The sequence below is a fragment of the Microcaecilia unicolor genome, chromosome 4 (genome assembly GCF_901765095.1).
Source record: "Microcaecilia unicolor chromosome 4, aMicUni1.1, whole genome shotgun sequence".
In the NCBI taxonomy this organism is placed as follows: Eukaryota; Metazoa; Chordata; class Amphibia; order Gymnophiona; family Siphonopidae; genus Microcaecilia; species Microcaecilia unicolor.
Window position 1 is genome coordinate 60,526,743 of NC_044034.1, and position 22,180 is coordinate 60,548,922.

At 44.0% G+C, this 22,180-nt stretch overlaps 1 protein-coding gene across 1 annotated transcript in view; it reads left to right on the forward strand.

Moving 5' to 3' along the window:
• The window catches only part of ZC3H12C (zinc finger CCCH-type containing 12C), a 53,505-nt gene that overhangs the window by 11,476 nt on the left and 19,849 nt on the right, over window positions 1-22,180 (forward strand). Inside the window, 1 exon segment of the mRNA XM_030199381.1 lies at window positions 790-1,550. Within this exon segment, the coding sequence (XP_030055241.1) occupies window positions 790-1,550 (761 nt within the window).

Consider the following 22,180-nt stretch of genomic DNA (forward strand, 5'->3'; position numbering starts at 1 on the left):
TGGGCATAAAATGCTCCTGTAGATTTACACCCCAGCAAGACCAGATACTTGATCAAGAAAAGGAAGGGGTTTCTTTTGCTGCTTTCAGCTAATCAGATTTTTCAAATTGAGTTTTATTTCTGTTGACTAGAACTATTTTGATAATTTATGCTATACAAATTAGATTTGTGTATGTTTTGGTTAAATTGCACTTATTTATTTACTGAGATTTATTAACTGCCTTTATGAAGAAATTCACCTAAGGCGTTATACAGCAGTTTAACATAAAACGTATAGTCCTGTTAATAGCATAAACAATAGTAAAATGACCGAATATAAGAACACAGTCAATAAGGTAAACTTGGAAATTGAAACCTAGTAATAGGGCTAACATGACGGTTTCAAAAATATCCTCATTTAAGAGCACTACAGAACAATCATATATCTTAGCCCCTCAAAATCAGCAGTCCAACGGACCTTCTCTTCTGCTAGTGATCTACTCCCCATCGACTTCAGTTCGCTTCCTACTTCTCCTACTGGTTGATAAGTGATTTAGTTTGTTACAAAACAACTGGTACTTGCTTACTCAGAATAAGTAGTTGTCATTCATTGCGTACTGTGGTTCATATGCCACAACTAACGTCAGTTTTAGCAGAGGTGTTTACAAATGGAGAGCCTGCAACTAGTCTGTGAACAAGAAGGACTTAATACAAATGGATATTTCAGGCTGTATTTTGACTATAAGTTGAAACAATGTCTAACAGTTCTGTCATCCCTTTACAAACCTAAAACATTTTTCTTTTGCCCTAGGAATAGAGAAAACACTATCAGTAATACTGGAAAAACAGCAAGACGGAGTCGAGTACATGCAGCAGCTTCATGGGCTTGAAGGACCATTTGGAAGAAGACCTAGGCCATGTTTATGTGGAAAGCACTGATGCATGCACAAGTGCAAATGTGCCTTGGCCCATGGTAGAGAAACCAACAATGGATAAAGTTAACTCCAGAAAGGTGGATGCAGATAAAGATGCTTCTGAAGAGACTAGCAGTTCTAGTTGTGAGTCAGAAGAGAGCACAAATTCTGATAATGAGCCTGAACAATCGGGTGGCATTTCAACTGAACCAAGTCAGGTAACTAAGGCTCACAGACAACTGTGCAGGTCTCGGTGTTTGGAGCCTCATATACTGAAACATAAAATATTACAGGATTTCAAGACGGAGGAAACATATGAGACACTTAAAGAAATAAAGAAGCCACTCGATGTGGTAAAAGAATACCAAACCAAATTGGAATTTGCACTTAAATTAGGTTACTCTGAAGAACAAGTTCAGCTTGTGCTTCATAAACTCGGTACAGATGCTTTAATCAATGACATTTTGGGTGAACTTGTCAAACTTGGAAATAAGAGCGAAACTGATCAGCCTATTAGTGGCAGTAGCAATAGTACAGTAATGCGGGAAGCATCTTCCATAGAGTCTCAGAGGTCGGAATCCCCCATACAAGAAGAGGTGATAGATGACTATGATAACCTGAGACCAATAGTCATCGATGGCAGCAATGTTGCAATGAGGTATGTGCAGAGGCTAGATGTATATTCAGAATCTAAAGGAATATCTTAAACATAGTCTTCTGTGGAAAAAAGAATTTTTAATTTTTGACTTTGCAGTATATCCTTTAAAAATAACAGGAATCTGGTTTGTATGAATCTATTGAACTCTGTAAACTTTGGGGTGTGGTATGATTCTAAGCAGTTTTCACATCTGTATGATGTAAAGAATAAGAGCTGATTTCTAATTTCTAGAAGTTAACGGTTGCAGATTTTTTTTTTTTTTGAGATTTGTCTTGGTATTAAAATGCTTAACCAAATGACACACACATGCTACTTCTCATGAAACTTTTGCCCCCAGCTGTAAATTATATCCATGCAAAAATAGGGCATACAAGATCAGAACAAGTGGGGAATGTTTTGACCTAGAAGAGAATGCGAAGGGAGAGGTCTGATTTGCAAATAATAAAATGAAACAAAATATGATGATGATATCAAACCACATCAGATGTGACTGCCCAATTTCAAGATGGCTTCTACAACTACAGGGTATCACTGTCCCACAGCAAATAAATACTAATTAGCAGTACACAGAACAAGTGTTAAGAAACTTGCAGTTCAGTCAGTAGGTTTCACCCCTTGGGTGTGAGCTGAGGACACTGAACCTTATTGGCAACAGAATGTTGTGCCGTAGTTTTACATATTTGACTATCTGATCTGAATGATCCCTTGCACGTCTTAGAGAGAGTGCAAAATTTTGTCTTGTTTTCTCGCTCTAGGAAGGCAAAATGGCTTTCATACCTTTATTAGAAAAGATGTGACAAGCATCTGGTTTATTCAGACTGAAAACTGCATGGAGCACTGTCACCATATCCATTTGTAATCACAGATTCATAGCACCTCAGACATCATTTTCAAAAAAAGGTTCACTGACCTGTCAAGTTCAGGTGCGAACCTGTTTGGAGAGAGTAAAAACAGTGGACCTTGTCTATTGGACCACCACTTCTCCCATCTCAGAAGGATTAGAGTCAGTTCCACACAGAGCAACCTTTACCTAATGAACATTTCCAAGAGTTGTCTGTCCCAGATCCCAATGATTGAAATTTTAAGCATATGAGCAGAGATGCTGTATGTTGTGTACTGCCACCTGGTGTAAGGTGGTGGCTGGTTGATTTATTTATTTATTGATTGCATCCAAAGTAGAGAATGACACAGGGATGGGGACAAACTTTGTCCCTATGTCATTTTCTACTTTGAAGCCTGTTAATGAACTGGACTGTTATTTATGTTTGAGTGATGCAGACAATGATGTTTTGCAAAAAAACTAGCAAAATTTGCATGGGGGATGCTGTATATTCTGCTACCAGCACATCTTCTAAGAAGACATTTTCTATTGAAGGAAGGATTGTGGAAGACAGGAGAGCTAGACAGTGCTTCACAGGGGGTATTTCTCCCCTTTAGGGCATACAGAACGGGTTGTATTTTGTACCCCTGGACATTTTAACAGGGTGGATTAGGATTCCTTGGGGTCATAGAAATCATCTATTGTTGGGGTTGGAAGGGTAGAGGGTGGTGCTGAGGAGGGTTATTATAGCTGCTCACTGTTTATTATTGTTTTCTACTTGTAATTTATACACAATAGTTGCACAGCATATTGTTCCTTTTTATATTTTAATAAAAAGATTTAAATATAAAATCATAATCGAGGCTTCTGCAGATGGGGACAGAGAGAGAACTTGCAGGGATGGAGACAGAACCCACAGGGATGGGATGGGGACAAACTTTGTCCCCCGTGTCATTCTCTAATCCAAAGTTAATGGTCAATCTTGGTGAGTCTTTGCTATAAGATTTTCTTGTTGGGAGAGGCTATTTTTACAAATTACTGGCCCCCAATAATTTTTGACTTCTTGTTCCTCTAGGTTGTCAAGGACAGTTGCAAATTATGGCTTTAAAAAAATTACTTTAACTTGCCTGGTCCAAAGGATAAGTCAAGGGTTTTATACATCAGGGGACACTCATGTCAAAAATCATCTTTTTATGCCTGTGATTAGTTAAACCTGTTACACTTAGGGGAAGTGACAGATTTTTTATATGGGTTTGGTTCCCAAAAAAGAATCCTAGACATAAAGGAACATATATAGAGTCATATTTTCAAAACACTTAACTTACAAAGTTACATAGAGAGGCATTTTCGATATGATGTCTAAGACTGACTTTGGATGTTTTGCTCAGAATGTCCAAAATTCAAGTGGGGTATTATAGCCATTTTGGGGGAAAAAATAGATGTTTTGGTGTTTGGAAAATGGCTATTTGCTAGATGTTTTTGTGCTCTGTGCGTTTATATTTGGGTCTATTTTCAGGGGGGGGGGGACATCCAAGTGAAAAATGCACAAAATCAAGCCATTTGGATGTAGGAGGAGCCAGCATTCTTAGTAGGATGTCCACACAGACATCGCAGAGCAGTAGGACACCCTAGGAGGCACTGCAGTAGACGTCTCACCTTTGCCCCTTAGTTGTATGATGAGCCCTCCAAAACCCACCAAAAACTTACTGTATCCAACTATACACCACTACAATAACCCTTACGTCTGCAAGTGTCACCTATATGTGGGTACAGTAGGTTGTTAGTGGGTTTTTTTTGGGGGGGGGGGCTGACACATTCCACCACAAATGTAACAGAGTGGATTATGAGTCTGGGTCCCCTTCTCCACAGTGCACTGCACTCACCACTGGGTGACTCCAGGGACCTGCCCGCTGCTCTAAGAGGACTAGCCATAACATTTGAAGCTGTCATAGGCAGGTATGTACTGTTTCTTTCACCTCTTTGAGGGGTGGGAAGGGGTCAGTGACCACTGGGGGGAGTAAGGGGTCATCTGGTCATTTAGGGCACTTTTTTGTTGCTTAGTCATTATTAAAACAGGTCTAGACCAAAATATCTTAGTTTTACTCCTGGACGTTTGTTTTGTACCATTAGGGCTGAAAAACGTCCAAGTCTTAGGAATGCCCAAATCTTGTCCTTAATATGCTCCCTTGAGATTTGGACACATTGCAGACAAACTGCATAGATAAATGTCTGCAAAATGGGTTTTGAAAATACCGATTTGGACGTTTTGGTGAGAAAAACGCCCAAATGCTGCTTCATACCGCTTTTTAGACGATTTTCTCTTTTGAAAATGAGCCCCATAGTCAATAAGATGTCTAAGATTTCCATAAGCACCATCCTCCTAAATCAAGGAGGTTGTTTGGCTGGCTCTTCTTGATCTCAGTGAGTCTTACACCCTCCTAGATGCATAAGTTCAGTGACTTGCATGTATCATATAGGAATGCAACTCTTCTAATAACGTGTTTCTTTGGCATAGGCTCAATATACAGATCTTCACATATCATCTAGCAGTTGTTGCATATCTGTGTTTCTCAAGCCGTTCCTGGAGTAGCCCTTAGCCCGCCTTGTTTTCAGGGTATCTGCAATGAATATGTATGAGAGAGATTTGCATACACTGCCTTCATGTCATGCATGTTCGTTGTGGATATCCTGAAAAGTGTATGGGCAAGAGGGACACTTCAGGTACAATTTAAAAAATGCCAGCCTATCTTCAGAGACTGAAATTGCATGTTTTTCTTTACCTATGTGATTGACCAATTTAAGGAAACATCTCAAGCAAAAACAAATTAATCCAAGAACAGTTATTTTATTTAGGTGTTACAGTTATTAGGTTTCTTCATTAACTTCAAGTAGTCTCTTATCTCAACCAGAGTTTAGTTTATTAGCTTTCTACACTGCTATTCAGTTTATAATAAAGATCAATCACATAAAATACACAAAAAATCCACAGTTCAGAGTCTGAGATGAACACACAAGAGTCAGACTGATAATGGATCACAGAAAAAGAAAAACAAGAAAATGCTGTCTTGATCCAGCCAGCACTTTCCCCATCATTGTTATACGCCTGAGGGAAAAAGGAGGTTCCAGCCTACTTTGAACTTGGTGACAGGCAATTCTGGGGTTTGATGCAGAAAATTTGCATTAGAGCCATGCACTTGTGCTTTTGTTAGACGTGCAAGGGAAATGCCCAATTTTGCTTGACTATGCAGTGACAAATTATATGCAAATAGGATCTGTGCCAAAACCTGTGCACTAATCGGAATATACCAGAAACCTTCCCCTGGATTCTATAAAGGTTGCTCAAATTTGGGTGCTCCAGTGGAGGAGTGGCCTAGTGGTTAGAGCACCAGTCTTGCAAATCCAGAAGTGGCCGGTTCAAATCCCGCTGCTGCTTCTTGTGATCTTGGGCAAGTCACTTAACCCTCCATTGCCTCAGGTACAAACTTAGATTGTGAGCCCTCCTGGGACAGAGAAATATCCAGTGTACCTGAATGTAACGCACCTTGAGCTACTACTGAAAAAGGTGTGAGCAAAATCCAAATAAATAAATAGTGGCTTTAACAAGCACTTAATTGACACTAATAATTGCACTTTTCTATATCTATGGGTGCCTAAATTGGATCATGTGCAACTCAAAAGGGGATGTGGTCATGGGAGAGGCGTGGGAGGGTCAAGGGCATTCACAAGACTTAGGTACAATGTAAAAAAAAAAATTGTAGATCTGCATCCAACTTGCATGCCAGAATTTAAACCAGGTTACTGCAGACATAAGTCCTCATGCCCAAAGTTGGGTGTGGAAGTCCGTGTTATGTACTATTCAATAAAGGACACTCATCCCAGAGTGGCCTTTATTGAATATTTCTATGCTGGGATTTTTCCCGGTGCCTAACTTTTAGTGGTATTTATAAAATCTGGCCCATTGCACACAAGATTCTGCGCTAAAGACAGCTAGTGTTGGGCACATGTCTGAGCAGAAAAGCATGAGTACACATCTGCACATATGCTTGAATGCTATGCATAACATATTTTGTGATGCTGATATTTATGCACAGAATATCATTCAGCTCATGCACAGGTGTTGCTGAATTTTTTTTCTTTTTCTGCTCAGACCTGTGCATGGCTGTCCAAATGTCAAAAGAAAGCACAAAGAGCCTTCAAAATCAGGACAAAAGTTCCTTTAATCACACAGCTTGGACAAGTCTTGGACTTTGTTCTGTAATTTGAGCCCTCTCTGTGCTCTGCTGTAGTTTCCCTCCCCATTCTCTCTTCCATCACACTCTCTTTATTGAGGCCATAAAAAGTTGGCAAGTTCCATAGGCTCACATGGAAAAGAGCAGGCATTTAATGATACTGCAGAAGAATGAACTAACTCTTCTACATCTCTTCGGATTTGGCATTGAAGCTCTTGCATGGTACTCAGCCTTAGTCTTTTGCAAACTTTTCTGCATCAAGGCGGAATTGCTGCTAGCATCGTTACCATTGATTTTGATATTCTGTGCACTGGTGTCTGATGCACGTGTTTGTGCAGGGGTTAGCTTCTGTACCAAGTATTTTTCTCCATCAAAGCGCCCATAGAATTTCACAGTGCTAACCCTCTGCTACTGTATGCACACGCTTTCTGCACCAGCTGCTCAGATAGCAGATTTCGTAATAGGGTATTTGAAAGGGTGGGAGCTAAACAAGGAAATGCAGTGTAGTGAGTAGTCTAAATTGAATCCTTATTGGGGAAGGAATTCTTAACAAATTTGTTAAGAACAATGCAGCCAAATGGAAGTATGGGGAATCTGAAGATTAGTTTAAAATTGAATACCAGAATAGAAGGCTCTGTGTTAGTAATAGTATCTTAAACTTAATTGGAAAGAAATTGGGAGCTGATGATGTATGTACAGCAGGGATTGTCCTTGGTTGTAGTGTTCTGTAGTAATTGTAGCAGCTTTACAGACATGACCTTAATACAAACACAACAAATTACAGTAGATACAATTGAGGATTAAGGTATGAATTAAAATTTGAAGTTCTTTAGCCCCAAGAAAAACTTTGCCTGATGTCAAATATGTTCTGTAAAGAACCAATACTTATGAACAGCGACTTGAGCATTAAGAGATAATGAGGAATCCAAATGAAAACCTAATGTAGTATATAATGAAATGGGATAATCTTGAGTAGAGGGGCTAATTGAGGGAAAGGCTGCTTCTTGACTAATCTTAAACCTTCAGGCTTCAAAGGGACTGTGCTAGATATGATTTGGGCTATTACTTATCTCCCCAGTGATTGGGCCTTTTGACATCGTAATCACAACAAAATTGAAAATATAATCAGCGGATAGCACATACGAGACAAGCCTAATAAAACCTTAGTCTGAGTAGATTCAAATTTCCCAAAGTGTGTAGTACTGTATTTGCTCCAAAAAAGAACTGTGAGACTCTTTGTGGTTCTTTCATTCTAGTTTGACCAAAGGCTTTTCCTAAATCCTGAACCTCAAACCAGGCCTAGGGATCTTATATATCAAATGCAGGTAGAAATGTCATAATAAATAAACGAAACAGGCAGGTACAGGTGGGCAGACTGGCTAGGTCAAAGATGTGCCCATTTCTTTGAATAGCTGGGTTCCCTGATCCCTTCAGGAGTGGGGGTAACAAAACTGTCTTAATATAGACAACCAGATAGGGATGTTTGACATGAGCAAACAAGTCCTTCATCTTTTTTTGAGATGATAGGGTTTTGAACTGGATTGTATGTCATGGGATGGACTTTAGAGTTGCATACTTGTCTGGGAAAGACAGCATCCTGATAGTTGGTCAGTCATCACCTTCTAGAACATGGACAGATTCGTCTTCTGGTTGGATTTGTCCAGCTAGATGTTGTTGGAACAGTCCTAAATAGAAAGGTTTAAGTCTTGTTTACATTTGATATCCCACATACTCTGAGTACAAGCAGGCATGATATTCTCATGTAGGTGATGTCATTCACAGAGCCCACTGCAGACACTACCATAATGCACTGTTGCTTTAAAAACTTTAAGGCAGTGCCCCCACCACAAATGCGCGGGTTCCTTCCCATCTGACACTTAAACAAGGGACCAGCAGTCTAGTGTTTTCCACGAAGCAGAGAGATTGGGTTTCTAATCTTTTCAGCACACCAAAATTTACCTTTTGGTGCCTTTCCTTTTTCAGGGTATTTTTCCTCATATTCTTTTTCTTTATTAATATTGTTCAATTTATTGAGCTTTTTTTCCCCAAAATATTTTTCACATTTTTCTTTCTTGGCCTTTGGAGCTTCTAAGCCCTTTTGCCCAGGAAGTATCAACCTTTTTCGGGTACGAAACTACTTGAGTTTCCTTGGCCATTAAGCCTTTTGATTCATGATAGGGATCACCTTTGGTCACCAGAAATCAGATAATGCCAATGTAGCCCTTTTAGCTTATCAAGCTTTGTTAAATGCATTGTTGCATCAGTGAGCTGTTAAAAAAAACACATTATTATAAATATCAACTCTTTTTGTATATGGTAGTAAATGTGGTAAGTTGTCTCATTTAATTAAAACTGGAAGAGGATCCACAAGGATTTTGCAGCTGGCTGCTGGTATGGATTGATTTACCACCTCAGATTCGGAGATAAATCATATTTTTACACAGTTTTTGAAGCAAAATAGTTTTTGCAGTTAATGGCAAATCATTTAGTGAATGTTTGGCCCTCCATCAATGGAATTCTCCCAAGTGGGTTTTGTCCAGGGTAGAACAACAACTACAAATATTTTTAGTTTTGTTAGAAGCAGTACAGAAACATAAGTTGTCTTTTATACTTATAAGGTTTGACGCTAAAAAAAGCGTTTGATCACATATAATGGAGTTTCCTTTTTAAGGTTTTATCAGCGTATGGAATTGAATGTTTTTTCTCAGATGCAGTGCATGTTCTGTACTCTTAATTCCAGGGCTGTTATGTGGATGAATGAGGTTGTTTTCCAGTCTTTTCTGGTCTGTTGGGGTACTCATCAGTGTTGTCCCTTATCTCCTTTAGTATTTGTTTTGACTTTATATTCCCTTATTTGAGAGATCTTAACGACACTGGCAGTTGCTGGGATGATCTTCAAATCACTGGAGTTTAAACTTTCCAAGTTCACGGATGATTTATTGGTGCTCCTGACTAATCCCCAACAATCACTGGAGACGTGTTTTAAGGATTATAGGGTTCCAATTGAATTTGCAGAAATACCTAGCATTGGCTTTTTCAGTACAGATACACCAGGGTTGGGTAGGTCCATTTCCTTTACAGTGAACTAACGGTTCTTTTCGGTACTTAGGGATTCAGCTTTCTATGAAACCATCAGATCTTAATTTTTCCCATTTACTTGGGTTACATGACAGGATAAATCTTTTTTAATATGGTAGAATTTCCAAGATGACTTTTTTCCTTTGCAGATGCTTCCTCTGAAACTGTCGAGGAAGGATCTCTGCACCCTATACTGGCATCTCTCTCATTTTTTGCTAGGGAGGTAAGAAACCTAAGCTCTCTATATATAATTGGGTAATTTGAAGCAGGGTGGGCTAGGTTTACTGGATTTATATCAGTATAATTAGGCTTGTCTTGCTCGACATTTGGTTTTTGGATAAAGAGGACTATGCGCCTGTGCAGGTAGAGGCAGAATTGTTCGCACCTTGGCATTTTAAATTTTTGTTTTAATTGCCTGTGAAGGTTCTTCCTTCAGTCTTGAGGGGCAGCATCTTATTAACTCCTTTGAAGAAACTTTGGCTTGACATGTCAAAACATTGGGGATTATCTCCTCATATTTCTGCTGTTTTGCCTATTTGGGGAAATGCAGAATTTTTACCTGGGTTGAAGAATGGAACCTTTCGTAGGGGGGTAGTGTTGGGGTTCTCGTTTCTGGAACATGTATTATGTCCAGATGGCTCTCGTTGCCCTATGGGATTTGAGGAGGAAGAGCACTTTGGTTTAGTTGGCAGATGTCTTCACCTATCATCAACCATGCCATTATGTTTCTACCTTGGACAAAGCTGCACTCATTGCTCAGCATAGGGTTAAGATAAATTCCTTCCTGGCTATGCGTCTGTATCTGTACTTTTTAAAACAATTTAGAATCTGTCCTCACTTTAAAAAAATAAAAAGCTTTGTTGTTGTCTGAGGTGGGGTGCGGATTTGCATAAACCACCTGAATCAGTAAATTTGGGTACTAGGTTGCAAGAATCCCCACTTTGACAATAGCGGCGGAATAGGGAATGTCAATTTAGGGGGGTGTCTGTTTCTATGCTGCTGCCAGAGCAAGTCAAGCCACAGTTACAAGGGCTTTGCCCCAGGTATTTGCTAGTTCAGTAAGACCACATTTAGGGATCTTATTCTACAATTGCTTTGAGTTTATACACCTTGACCCAATATTTTTGAGCTTTGAGGTAATACCACTTTCTCCGAGGACAAGCAGGCTGCTTGTTCTCACTGATGGGTGACGTCCACGGCAGCCCCTCCAATCGGAAACTTCACTAGCAAAGTCCTTTGCTAGCCCTCGCGCGCCCGCGCGCACCGCGCATGCGCGGCCGTCTTCCCGCCCGAAACCGGCTCGAGCCGGCCAGTCTTCTTTTGTCCGCACTCGGTACGGTCGTGTTTTCGCCGTGTCGAGCCCCGGAAAGTCGACCTCGCGCGTCCAATTTATTTTGAGCGTGTTTTTTTCCTTCGGGAAAGTTTCTCTTAGTCGGGAAGTGCTCCGGAAACCCCCCGCCGGGTTTCGTGTAAATCCTCCCCGTACTTCCAGCTTTTTGCCCCGGTAAGTTTTCTTTCGTCGTCGGGGTAGGCCTCTTTTTGGCCTCGGTCGAGATTTTTCTCCCTCTAAATTTTGGTGCTTCAAATTTCGCCATTTCGGCTTTTGATTTCGCCGGCGTGATTTTTCCGCCCATGACATCGAAGCCTTCCAGCGGCTTCAAGAAGTGCACCCAGTGCGCCCGGGTTATCTCGCTCACTGATCGACACTCGTCGTGTCTTCAGTGTCTGGGGGCCGAGCACCGCCCTCAGAACTGCAGTCTGTGTTCCCTGCTTCAAAGGCGGACTCAGGTAGCGAGACTAGCCCAGTGGAACGTGTTGTTCTCGGGCTCTTCGTCGGCATCGGCACCGGGATCTTCGAGTGCATCGACGTCGTCAGCGTCCAGACCATCTTCCTCGGCCGCCCCTGCATCGAGTGCATCGAGGCATCGGGCCTCTGCATCGGCGCCGAGACATCGGATAGCTGCATCGACGTCGGTGGTACCAGGACCTCGTCTGCTGATGTCGTCGGACGGTGGTGCATCGGGTGGAGTGCAGGTGAGGGCTGTCCATTCCCCTGCTGGTGGCGGTGAGCCCTCGGGTGGGTCTCCGCCTACCCTGAGGGCTCCTGCGGTACAGCCCCCCCGAGATCGACCTTCTTCAGTCTCGGCCCCGAGGAAGCGACGGATGGATTCGACGTCCTCCTCGTCGGTGCCGGGGAGCTCCAGTGACATGCTTCGGAAGAAATCGAAGAAGCATCGACACCGGTCTCCTCCCCGTGTCGGCACCGAGAGCTCTGGGTCGCCGAGGGATTCGGCACCCAGCAGGCATCGGCACCGAGAGGACCGCTCACCCTCTGTTCAAGAGGTGTCGATGCGCTCCGCTCTGGACAGCCCGGAACAGCCTCCACGCCCGGAACAGGTACTGACGTCGACGCCTGCATCGACCTCTCAGCCTTTCTCTGCAGCCACTCTAAACGAGAGCCTCCGGGCCGTTCTCCCAGAGATTCTGGGAGAGCTGTTGCGCCCTACCCCTCCGGTACCGGCGGTGCTTGCGCCTCCGGTACCGTCGAGCGTGGCGCCGGCTGGCCCATCGCCCAGGTTGAGGTCCCCGACGTCGGTACCGCGTGCGGTGCCGACCGCGGCCACCTCCCAGGAAGGCTCCCCGACCACGTCGGCGGAGGGAGCTTCGCCGATGCGGGCAAGGGAGTCTACCTCTCGACGCCCCCATCGTGGACGGGGTTCCACGGAGTCGAGCAGGGCGAGGTTGCAGACACAGGTCCGGGAACTCGTGTCTGACACCGAGGGTGAGGCCTCGTGGGAGGAAGAGGAAGATCCCAGATATTTCTCTGACGAGGAGTCTGAGGGTCTTCCGTCTGATCCCACTCCCTCTCCTGAGAGACAGCTTTCTCCTCCCGAGAGTCTGTCTTTCGCTTCCTTTGTCCGGGAGATGTCTACGGCCATCCCCTTCCCGGTGGTTGTGGAGGACGAGCCCAGGGCTGAAATGTTTGAGCTCCTGGACTATCCTTCTCCACCTAAGGAAGCGTCCACTGTTCCCTTGCACCATGTCCTGAAGAAGACATTGCTTGCGAACTGGACCAAGCCATTAACTAATCCCCACATTCCCAAGAAGATCGAGTCCCAGTACCGGATCCATGGGGACCCAGAGCTGATGCGCACTCAGTTGCCTCATGACTCTGGAGTTGTGGATTTGGCCCTAAAGAAGGCTAAGAGTTCTAGGGAACATGCTTCGGCGCCCCCGGGCAAGGACGCTAGAACCTTAGACTCCTTTGGGAGGAAGGCCTACCATTCCTCTATGCTCGTGTCCAAGATCCAGTCCTACCAGCTCTACACGAGCATACACATGCGGAACAATGTGCGGCAGTTGGCGGGCTTGGTTGATGCTCTTCCCCCTGAGCAAGCCAAGCCTTTTCAGGAGGTGGTCAGGCAGCTGAAGGCGTGCAGAAAATTCCTGGCCAGAGGAGTTTATGACACTTTTGATGTTGCGTCCAGGGCCGCTGCTCAAGGTGTGGTGATGCGCAGGCTCTCATGGCTGCGTGCCGCCGACCTGGAGAATAGAATCCAGCAGCGGATTGCGGACTCGCCTTGCCGTGCGGATAACATTTTTGGCGAAAAAGTCGAACAGGTGGTAGAGTCTCTCCACCAGCGGGACACCGCATTCGACAAGTTCGCCCGCCGGCAGCCTTCAGCTTCTACCTCTACAGGTAGACGATTTTTCGGGGGAAGGAAGACTGTTCCCTATACTTCTGGCAAGCGTAGGTACAATCCTCCTTCCCGACAGCCTGCGGCCCAGGCTAAGCCCCAGCGCGCTCGCTCTCGTCAGCAGCGTGCGACTCAGCAAGGCCCCGCGGCTCCCCAGCAAAAGCAAGGGGCGAGCTTTTGACTGGCTCCAGCAGAGCATAGCCGACATCCAAGTGTCAGTGCCGGGCGACCTGCCTGTCGGAGGGAGGTTGAAAGCTTTTCACCAAAGGTGGCCTCTCATAACCTCCGATCAGTGGGTTCTCCAAATAGTCCGGCAAGGATACACCCTCAATTTGGCCTCAAAACCTCCAAATTGTCCTCCGGGAGCTCAGTCCTACAGCTTCCAGCACAAGCAGGTACTTGCAGAGGAACTCTCCGCCCTTCTCAGCGCCAATGCGGTCGAGCCCGTGCCATCCGGGCAAGAAGGGCTGGGATTCTATTCCAGGTACTTCCTTGTGGAAAAGAAAACAGGGGGGATGCGTCCCATCCTAGACCTAAGGGCCCTGAACAAATATCTCGTAAAAGAAAAGTTCAGGATGCTTTCCCTGGGCACCCTTCTCCCCATGATTCAGCAAAACGATTGGCTATGCTCTCTGGACTTGAAGGATGCCTACACACACATCCCGATACTGCCAGCTCACAGACAGTATCTGCGATTTCAGCTGGGCACACGCCACTTCCAGTACTGTGTGCTACCCTTTGGGCTCGCCTCCGCGCCCAGGGTGTTCACAAAGTGCCTAGCTGTGGTAGCAGCGGCGCTTCGCAGGCTGGGGGTGCACGTGTTCCCATATCTCGACGATTGGCTGGTGAAGAACACATCCGAGGCAGGAGCCCTGCAGTCCATGCAGATGACTATTCGCCTCCTGGAGCTACTGGGGTTTGTGATAAATTACCCAAAGTCCCATCTTCTCCCAGTGCAGAAACTCGAATTCATCGGAGCCCTGCTGGATTCTCGGACGGCTCGCGCCTATCTCCCAGAGGCGAGGGCCAACAACTTGTTGTCCCTCGTCTCGCGGGTGCGAGCGTCCCAGCAGATCACAGCTCGGCAGATGTTGAGATTGTTGGGCCACATGGCCTCCACAGTTCATGTGACTCCCATGGCCCGCCTTCACATGAGATCTGCTCAATGGACCCTAGCCTCCCAGTGGTATCAGGCCGCTGGGGGACTAGAGGACGTGATCCACCTGTCCACGAGTTTTCTCGAATCCCTGTATTGGTGGACGATTTGCTCCAATTTGACTCTGGGACGTCCCTTCCAAATTCCTCAGCCACAAAAAGTGCTGACCACGGATGCGTCTCTCCTGGGATGGGGAGCTCATGTCGATGGGCTTCACACCCAAGGAAGGTGGTCCCTCCAAGAAAGCGATCTACAGATCAATCTTCTGGAGTTGCGAGCGATCTGGAACGCTCTGAAGGCTTTCAGAGATCGGCTGTCCCACCAAATTATCCAAATTCAGACAGACAATCAGGTTGCCATGTACTATGTCAACAAGCAGGGGGGCACCGGATCTCTCCCCCTGTGTCAGGAAGCCGTCAGCATGTGGCTCTGGGCTCGCCGTCAAGGCATGGTGCTCCAAGCCACATATCTGGCAGGCGTAAACAACAGTCTGGCCGACAGGTTGAGCAGGATTATGCAACCTCACGAGTGGTCGCTCAATTCCAGTGTGGTGCGACAGATCTTCCAGGCGTGGGGCACCCCCCTGGTGGATCTCTTCGCATCTCAAGTAAACCACAAGGTCCCTCAGTTCTGTTTCAGACTTCAGGCCCACGGCAGACTGGCGTCGGATGCCTTCCTCCTGGATTGGGGGGAGGGACTGCTGTATGCTTATCCTCCCATCCCTCTGGTGGGGAAGACTTTGTTGAAACTCAAGCAAGACCGAGGCACCATGATTCTGATCGCTCCTTTTTGGCCGCGTCAGATCTGGTTCCCTCTTCTTCTGGAGTTATCCTCCGAAGAACCGTGGAGATTGGAGTGTTTTCCGACCCTCATCACGCAGGACGAAGGGGCCCTTCTGCATCCCAACCTCCAGTCTCTGGCTCTCACGGCCTGGATGTTGAGGGCGTAGATTTTGCCTCTTTGGGTCTGCCAGAGGGTGTCTCCCGTATCTTGCTTGCTTCCAGAAAAGACTCCACCAAGAGAAGTTACTTCTTTCATTGGAGGAGGTTTGCCGTCTGGTGTGACAGCAAGGCCCTAGATCCTCGCTCTTGTCCTACACAGACCCTGCTTGAATACCTTCTGCACTTGTCTGAGTCTGGTCTTAAGACTAACTCCGTAAGGGTTCACCTTAGTGCAATCAGTGCATACCATTACCAAGTGGAAGGTAAGCCGATCTCAGGACAGCCTTTAGTTGTTCGCTTCATGAGAGGTTTGCTTTTGTCAAAGCCCCCTGTCAAGCCTCCTACAGTGTCATGGGATCTCAATGTCGTTCTCACCCAGCTGATGAAACCTCCTTTCGAGCCACTGAATTCCTGCCATCCGAAATACTTGACCTGGAAGGTCATTTTCTTGGTGGCAGTTACTTCGGCTCGTAGGGTCAGTGAGCTTCAGGCCCTGGTAGCCCAGGTCCCTTACACCAAATTTCATCACAACAGAGTAGTCCTCCGCACTCACCCTAAGTTTCTGCCAAAGGTCGTGTCGGAGTTCCATCTGAACCAGTCAATTGTCTTGCCAACATTTTTTCCCCGTCCTCATTCCTGCCCTGCTGAACGTCAGCTGCACACTTTGGACTGCAAGAGAGCATTGGCCTTCTACCTGGAGCGGACACAGCCCCACAGACAGTCCGCCCAATTGTTTGTTTCTTTTGATCCCAATAGGAGGGGAGTGGCTGTAGGGAAACGCACCATATCCAATTGGCTAGCAGATTGCATTTCCTTCACTTACGCCCAGGCGGGGCTGGCTCTTGAGGGTCATGTCACGGCTCATAATGTTAGAGCCATGGCTGCGTCGGTAGCCCACTTGAAGTCAGCCTCCATTGAAGAAATTTGCAAAGCTGCGACGTGGTCATCTGTCCACACATTCACATCTCATTACTGCCTGCAGCAGGATACCCGACGCGACAGTCGGTTCGGGCAGTCAGTTCTTCAGAACCTGTTTGGGCTTTAGGATCCAACTCCACCCCCCGAGGGCCCTGTTTGTTCTGTTCCAGGCTACACTCTCAGTTAGTTGGTAAATTTTTTAGGTCAATCTCAGTTATGTCCTCGCCGTTGCGAGGCCCAATTGACCAATGTTGTTGTTTTGAGTGAGCCTGGGGGCTAGGGATACCCCATCAGTGAGAACAAGCAGCCTGCTTGTCCTCGGAGAAAGCGAATGCTACATACCTGTAGAAGGTATTCTCCGAGGACAGCAGGCTGATTGTTCTCACCAACCCGCCCGCCTCCCCTTTGGAGTTGTGTCTTCCCTTGAAGTGTATTGTCTTGCTACATACTGGACTGGCCGGCTCGAGCCGGTTTCGGGCGGGAAGACGGCCGCGCGGGCGCGCGAGGGCTAGCAAAGGACTTTGCTAGTGAAGTTTCCGATTGGAGGGGCTGCCGTGGACGTCACCCATCAGTGAGAACAATCAGCCTGCTGTCCTCGGAGAATACCTTCTACAGGTATGTAGCATTCGCTAAATATGTATGTGTCCCCCTGTGAACACAATCTCCAGCATTTGTACCCCATTTTTGGAAACCTTGTATTTATGTAACCTCACTAGGGTTTACATAGAAACACAGAAAATGGCAGCTAGTAAAGATCATATGACCTATCCAATATGTCCATCATACAACTACTGAGCTCTGCAATACCTTCCTTTCCCTCAGAGGTCCTCTGTGCTTGTCCCATACATTTTTGAATTAAGATAGTCTTAATCTCCCAACACCTCCACTGGAAGGCTGTTCCGTACATCCACCATCTTTTCTGTAAAGAGATATGTGTATGGATTACACCTAAGTCTACCCTCTTTCAGTTCATTCGCTGTACAAGATGTTGTGCCCCCTTTTACTTTGTGTATCTGTTCAAATACTGTTGCCTACTGTTTCTTTACCTACTTTATTCCCAGATCTCTCTCCCATTTAATTGTGTGCACTTGTTCTGTGTAGGCATATTAGGATACTGCAAATCTTTGTCATCCCTTGATTTATCTACAAGGTCATTATCACATACTTGAAGGAGGCCTTCTCCAAAAATTTGGGGTTATTTAAATTAAAACTAGTCACTTATATGAAACCTATTAATTAAATGCTAGACAATCATATCAAATATTTTTTTATTTATTACAAATGATTAAACATAGACACATGAAACCATTCATTCATCTCCAGCCTGTTTAGAGGGCTAGGTTGTTGATGAATGAAATGGTTTTATGTGTCCATGTTTAATGATTTGTAATACATAAGAAATATTTGATATGATTATCTAGCATTTAATAGGATTAAATTTTATCTACCAGACCCTTGACCATTCTTCTAGCGTTTGGAGAGCCCTTCTCATAGTTTCTACTCTCTCCAGGGTATACACTCTATTGGCTATCTTCATGTCATTATGAACAAGACCAACAAACAAAATTGCCATGCCAGTTTAGCACAGGAGTACAACCCAATTAAGGCCATGAAGAACAGTGTCAACATTTCTGATCTCCAGTTTTTTATGTTCAACAAAGGACAAAATATTCCTTCTTCCACCCTCCACCCAAACCCAAGTAATAAACTAACACAACACAACACAACCCACTCAAATGTTATCGGCAGTGATGATGGCCCAATGTAAAACAAAAATGAGTAAATGGAGAAAAGGAACTTTACTCAAGGATGCAAACCTTTTCCCATTTGGAAAGAATGCCCAAATAGGATGCTCTTATACCCTCCATTTCTCCTATAAAATGCACCTTGTTAATCCAGTGCAAAACTAGGAGGAATAGAGGAGACTTCCATTGCTGTGCCACCAAAAGTCTTGCTGCACTAGGTGCATGAGTAATAAAAACATGTTGCACAGAAGTAAAGGTCATAACTATACGACCAAACAAAAACTGCCAGATCCCATGGAACAGCACAACACAGCCAAAATGAAAGGCGAGCCTGAATTGCCTCCAATGCTTGCAGAGAAGTTCTTTGTCCATGACTTACAAAATTGCTTAACTGTAATAGTTGGCTTACAGTAGAACAATAACCACAAAAACCACCTTTCTCCCCACTGGGACTTGTCCTTTCTTTTTTCATCCTTAAGCTTGACTGGATGGGAAACTGAGGAGCTCTCAGGCCACAACTGTGTGTAAAGGCCAGTATCTCTTTCTGAGCAGAATTTTTAAATTGAGATAAATATCTGCTAGATTATTGGGAAACTGAGTGTTGGTTTTTTTTTTTTTTTTTGGGGGGGGGGGGGGGGGTTGCATTATTGCTGTTTGTCTAGCAAATCAGTGCCAAGATTAGGTTTTGTGTTATAGTTCAATGTAGGCAACTATTTTTGTCTCAGCATAATGACATTGCTTTCTGGATTTCTAACAAAATCATGCCAGTATACTACACCAATACCAAAGGAAGAGGCTTAGCTCAGGAAGGTCTATACAATCTACAGGCATGACTATATAATGCCTTATTTGCACAGTGAAGCAGAGTGCCTTCATTTCCTCAGAAGCATGAAAATTTCTACACTAGATACTTGGGGGGGAGATTCAGTGCAACTGTGCAACCTTCTGTTCTATCACAAAAGTTTTACATTTTACACAAAATTTATTAGCAATGACTGGAAAGAGGCTTGGGGAAAAGGTTGTCATTATAGACTGGTTACATTTGTGACCAAACTGGATACATGTATACTGGGTTCCAGAAGGAGCTATGGCTGGGGCTCTGGATGCGGCAAGTAGACTAGCTGTTGGAGAGAGGGGAGTATGGGAAAAAACCCACACAACCTCCAGGTAGAAACAGTAGACGACTCGTGCTGTAGCTTAATACAGCAGAGCTTCCCAAGCATGTCTCGACACCACAGCCATTTGGGTTTTCTGGATATCCACAGTGACTGTGCTTACGAGAAATTTGTATATGATTACAATCTCCAGGCAGAGACATGCATTGTAGTGCAATCTGTAAGGACAGTAACATTTTGGGCAGCAGCACAATTTGTTGGTGTGTGCCATCGCCCATACACAAACATACACAGTCATTAATAGTGATGGTGAATTGCAGAGCTAGATATAGGCATGCAGAACTGTAAACACTAGCATGTGCTCAATTCAACAATTGTTTATTGATATATCGATATGAGAGCATACAAGTCTTAATTGCAGACAAGGTACGTTCTAAACCCTGGACAGAGGTCGGTTCCTTATATAGGGAATTTGGCATCTTGAGCACAAAAGGATCAAAAGAATACATAAAAAGATTCATTATTACAGGAGCATAGGTTAGTTTTACTAATGACTGCATTGTCTCCGTGATAGTCTCCTTCACCCCTTGATCATCAGATTAGCCATAATATATTGGAGTCATAAATTGCTCCCAAGTTAAGATACAAATGGCTTACAATGTTTTTTTATCCTAACACCTAACAGCTTACCCTGCTCTTCAAAGTTAAACAATGAAGTAATACTCAGTAACAACTTGGTCATACTGACTAAATTCAAACCTACTATTAAAATATATTTCTAAGTTAGAATATTTTCCACAGTTCTTCCCCTCTGGCCTGTACTCTCACTACAGAGAGTTATGGACCACTTATGGATTCTATTAAAAATTTGCCAACTTCAAATTCAGTATCAACAGCTAGTTCTGGTATCATCATATTGTGGGACTGAACAGCATACAATTGAGGTGCTGTGGCTGTAGCCATACATTTAAGGACAGAAAGACACAGGCATCAGCAGCGAAACAATACCAATCACAATTATTATTACCAGTATTTGAATTATTTTTCTCCCCCATGAGCCTATATCAGGTATCCAGCCAAACAACCAAGACCAATTCCAACCTCCAGATAAGTCACCCTTTGGAATGTGGACCAGCTGCGCAGAGTTCTTCAACATCTGGTAGTTGTCATCGGTGTACACACAGCACTTAGTCATTCACCACTCCACAGACTCCCCCTTGGGCTGCCAGCAGATAGTCCAGTGCCATCCTATTCTCTAAGACCATTTTCCTAGTTTTGCTTAGCTTTTAACTTTTAATTCTAATGAGGTTTTGGTTAAGGTGGAGTCACAAGGAGAAACCTTCTTTGTTTTGTAAGTTTTGAGGAAAATAATTTTTATTCTTTAAACCTAACAGCTGTTAAAACATTTAAAGGCTTGAGATGGTACTGGGGTTTTGATGATGGTTAAAACTAGGTAAATGGGTGGATTCTTTTTTTGCAGTTTCCCTTTTGTCTTTTATTTCCTGTTCTGGATTGTTAATATGTGTATAGTGGAATGGTATTTCCTTTGGACTCCCTCATAATATTGTGGTTTGAGGCTTACGGGTCTGTAATTTCCCAAATCAACCCTGGAACCGTTTTAAAAAACCGTTGTTATATTGGCCACCCTCTGATCTTCAGGTACTACAGACAATTTTAATGACAGATTACTAACAACAGATCTGTAATTTCATGTTTTGAGTTTTCTGAGGACCCTTGGATACATGCTATCTGGTCCAGGTGATTTACTATTCTTTAATTTGTCGATTTAGATCAGTACGTCTTCCCAGTTCACTGAGTTTCGGTTCCTCTGTATCATCACACTTGAAAACCATTTCTGATACAGGTAGATCTTGCATCTTCTTCCATAAAGACCGAAGCACAAATTCATTCAGTCTCTCTGCTGTGTCCTTGTCCTCCCTGAGTGCCCCTTCACTGTTCATGATTTAACGGTCCCACAGATTCCCTCGCAGGCTTTCTGCATCGTTTCTCTTGATATTCTCTTTTAGCCACCTTTATCAATGCTTTGCATCTAACTGGCCAGTTCTTATATTGTTTCTTCTTTTATGTCCTTTTTCCATTCTTTGAAAGATGTTCATTTGGCTCCAATAGCCTTCTTCACTTCACTTTTTAAGCTTACTGGTTGTCAAGGATCATATTTAAAATTTACTAATGCAAGCTCACAATTTTATTTATTTATTAGGATTTATTTACCACCTTTTTTTATGGAATTCACTCAAGGCGGTCTACAGTAAGAATAAATCAAATATAAGCAATAGACAATTCGAAGTATGGCATAGTATACTACTTACAATGTCAACACAATACATAATAAAACATTTTAATAGACAGCGTAGGGTATCAGCAAAGACGAAACCTATAGATAGGTTAGAGAATAAGAGGAGTTAAAAAAAAAAAAAAGGGGGGACTAATTTAAAGAAAGTTGCACATGAGGTCAGAGAGGTGATTAAATATCTCAGAGTAGGAGTGGATAAACGTTGGGAAGGGATATCTATCAAATATTGAATAAATCACCAATGCACAAAAAATCGGTCACTGCATCCCCTCACTACCCTTTTCTGAGGACTGAGCATAACAAGAAAACCCTTGCTGGGGGGCCCCTATCTTAGGAGCCAGATCTCTGTGATTGCAAATGGAATCCCAGCTTTTTCACTTGAATCATGTCACATATTGATTATTGACCTTGGCACTAATTAATAGGCATCTTAACTTCTCAGATTAATCATCTGAAGTTTCAATAATCCTTGGAAAATAATCTGATTGATCTAAGGTTTTTACAACATGGTCTATCGTACCCCAGCCATTCTTTATTCTTTTATCTACCCTAACCCAAAACACAGATAATGTTGCTATCCTTGTAGACCTGTCTGTGAAACACACCAACACTGATG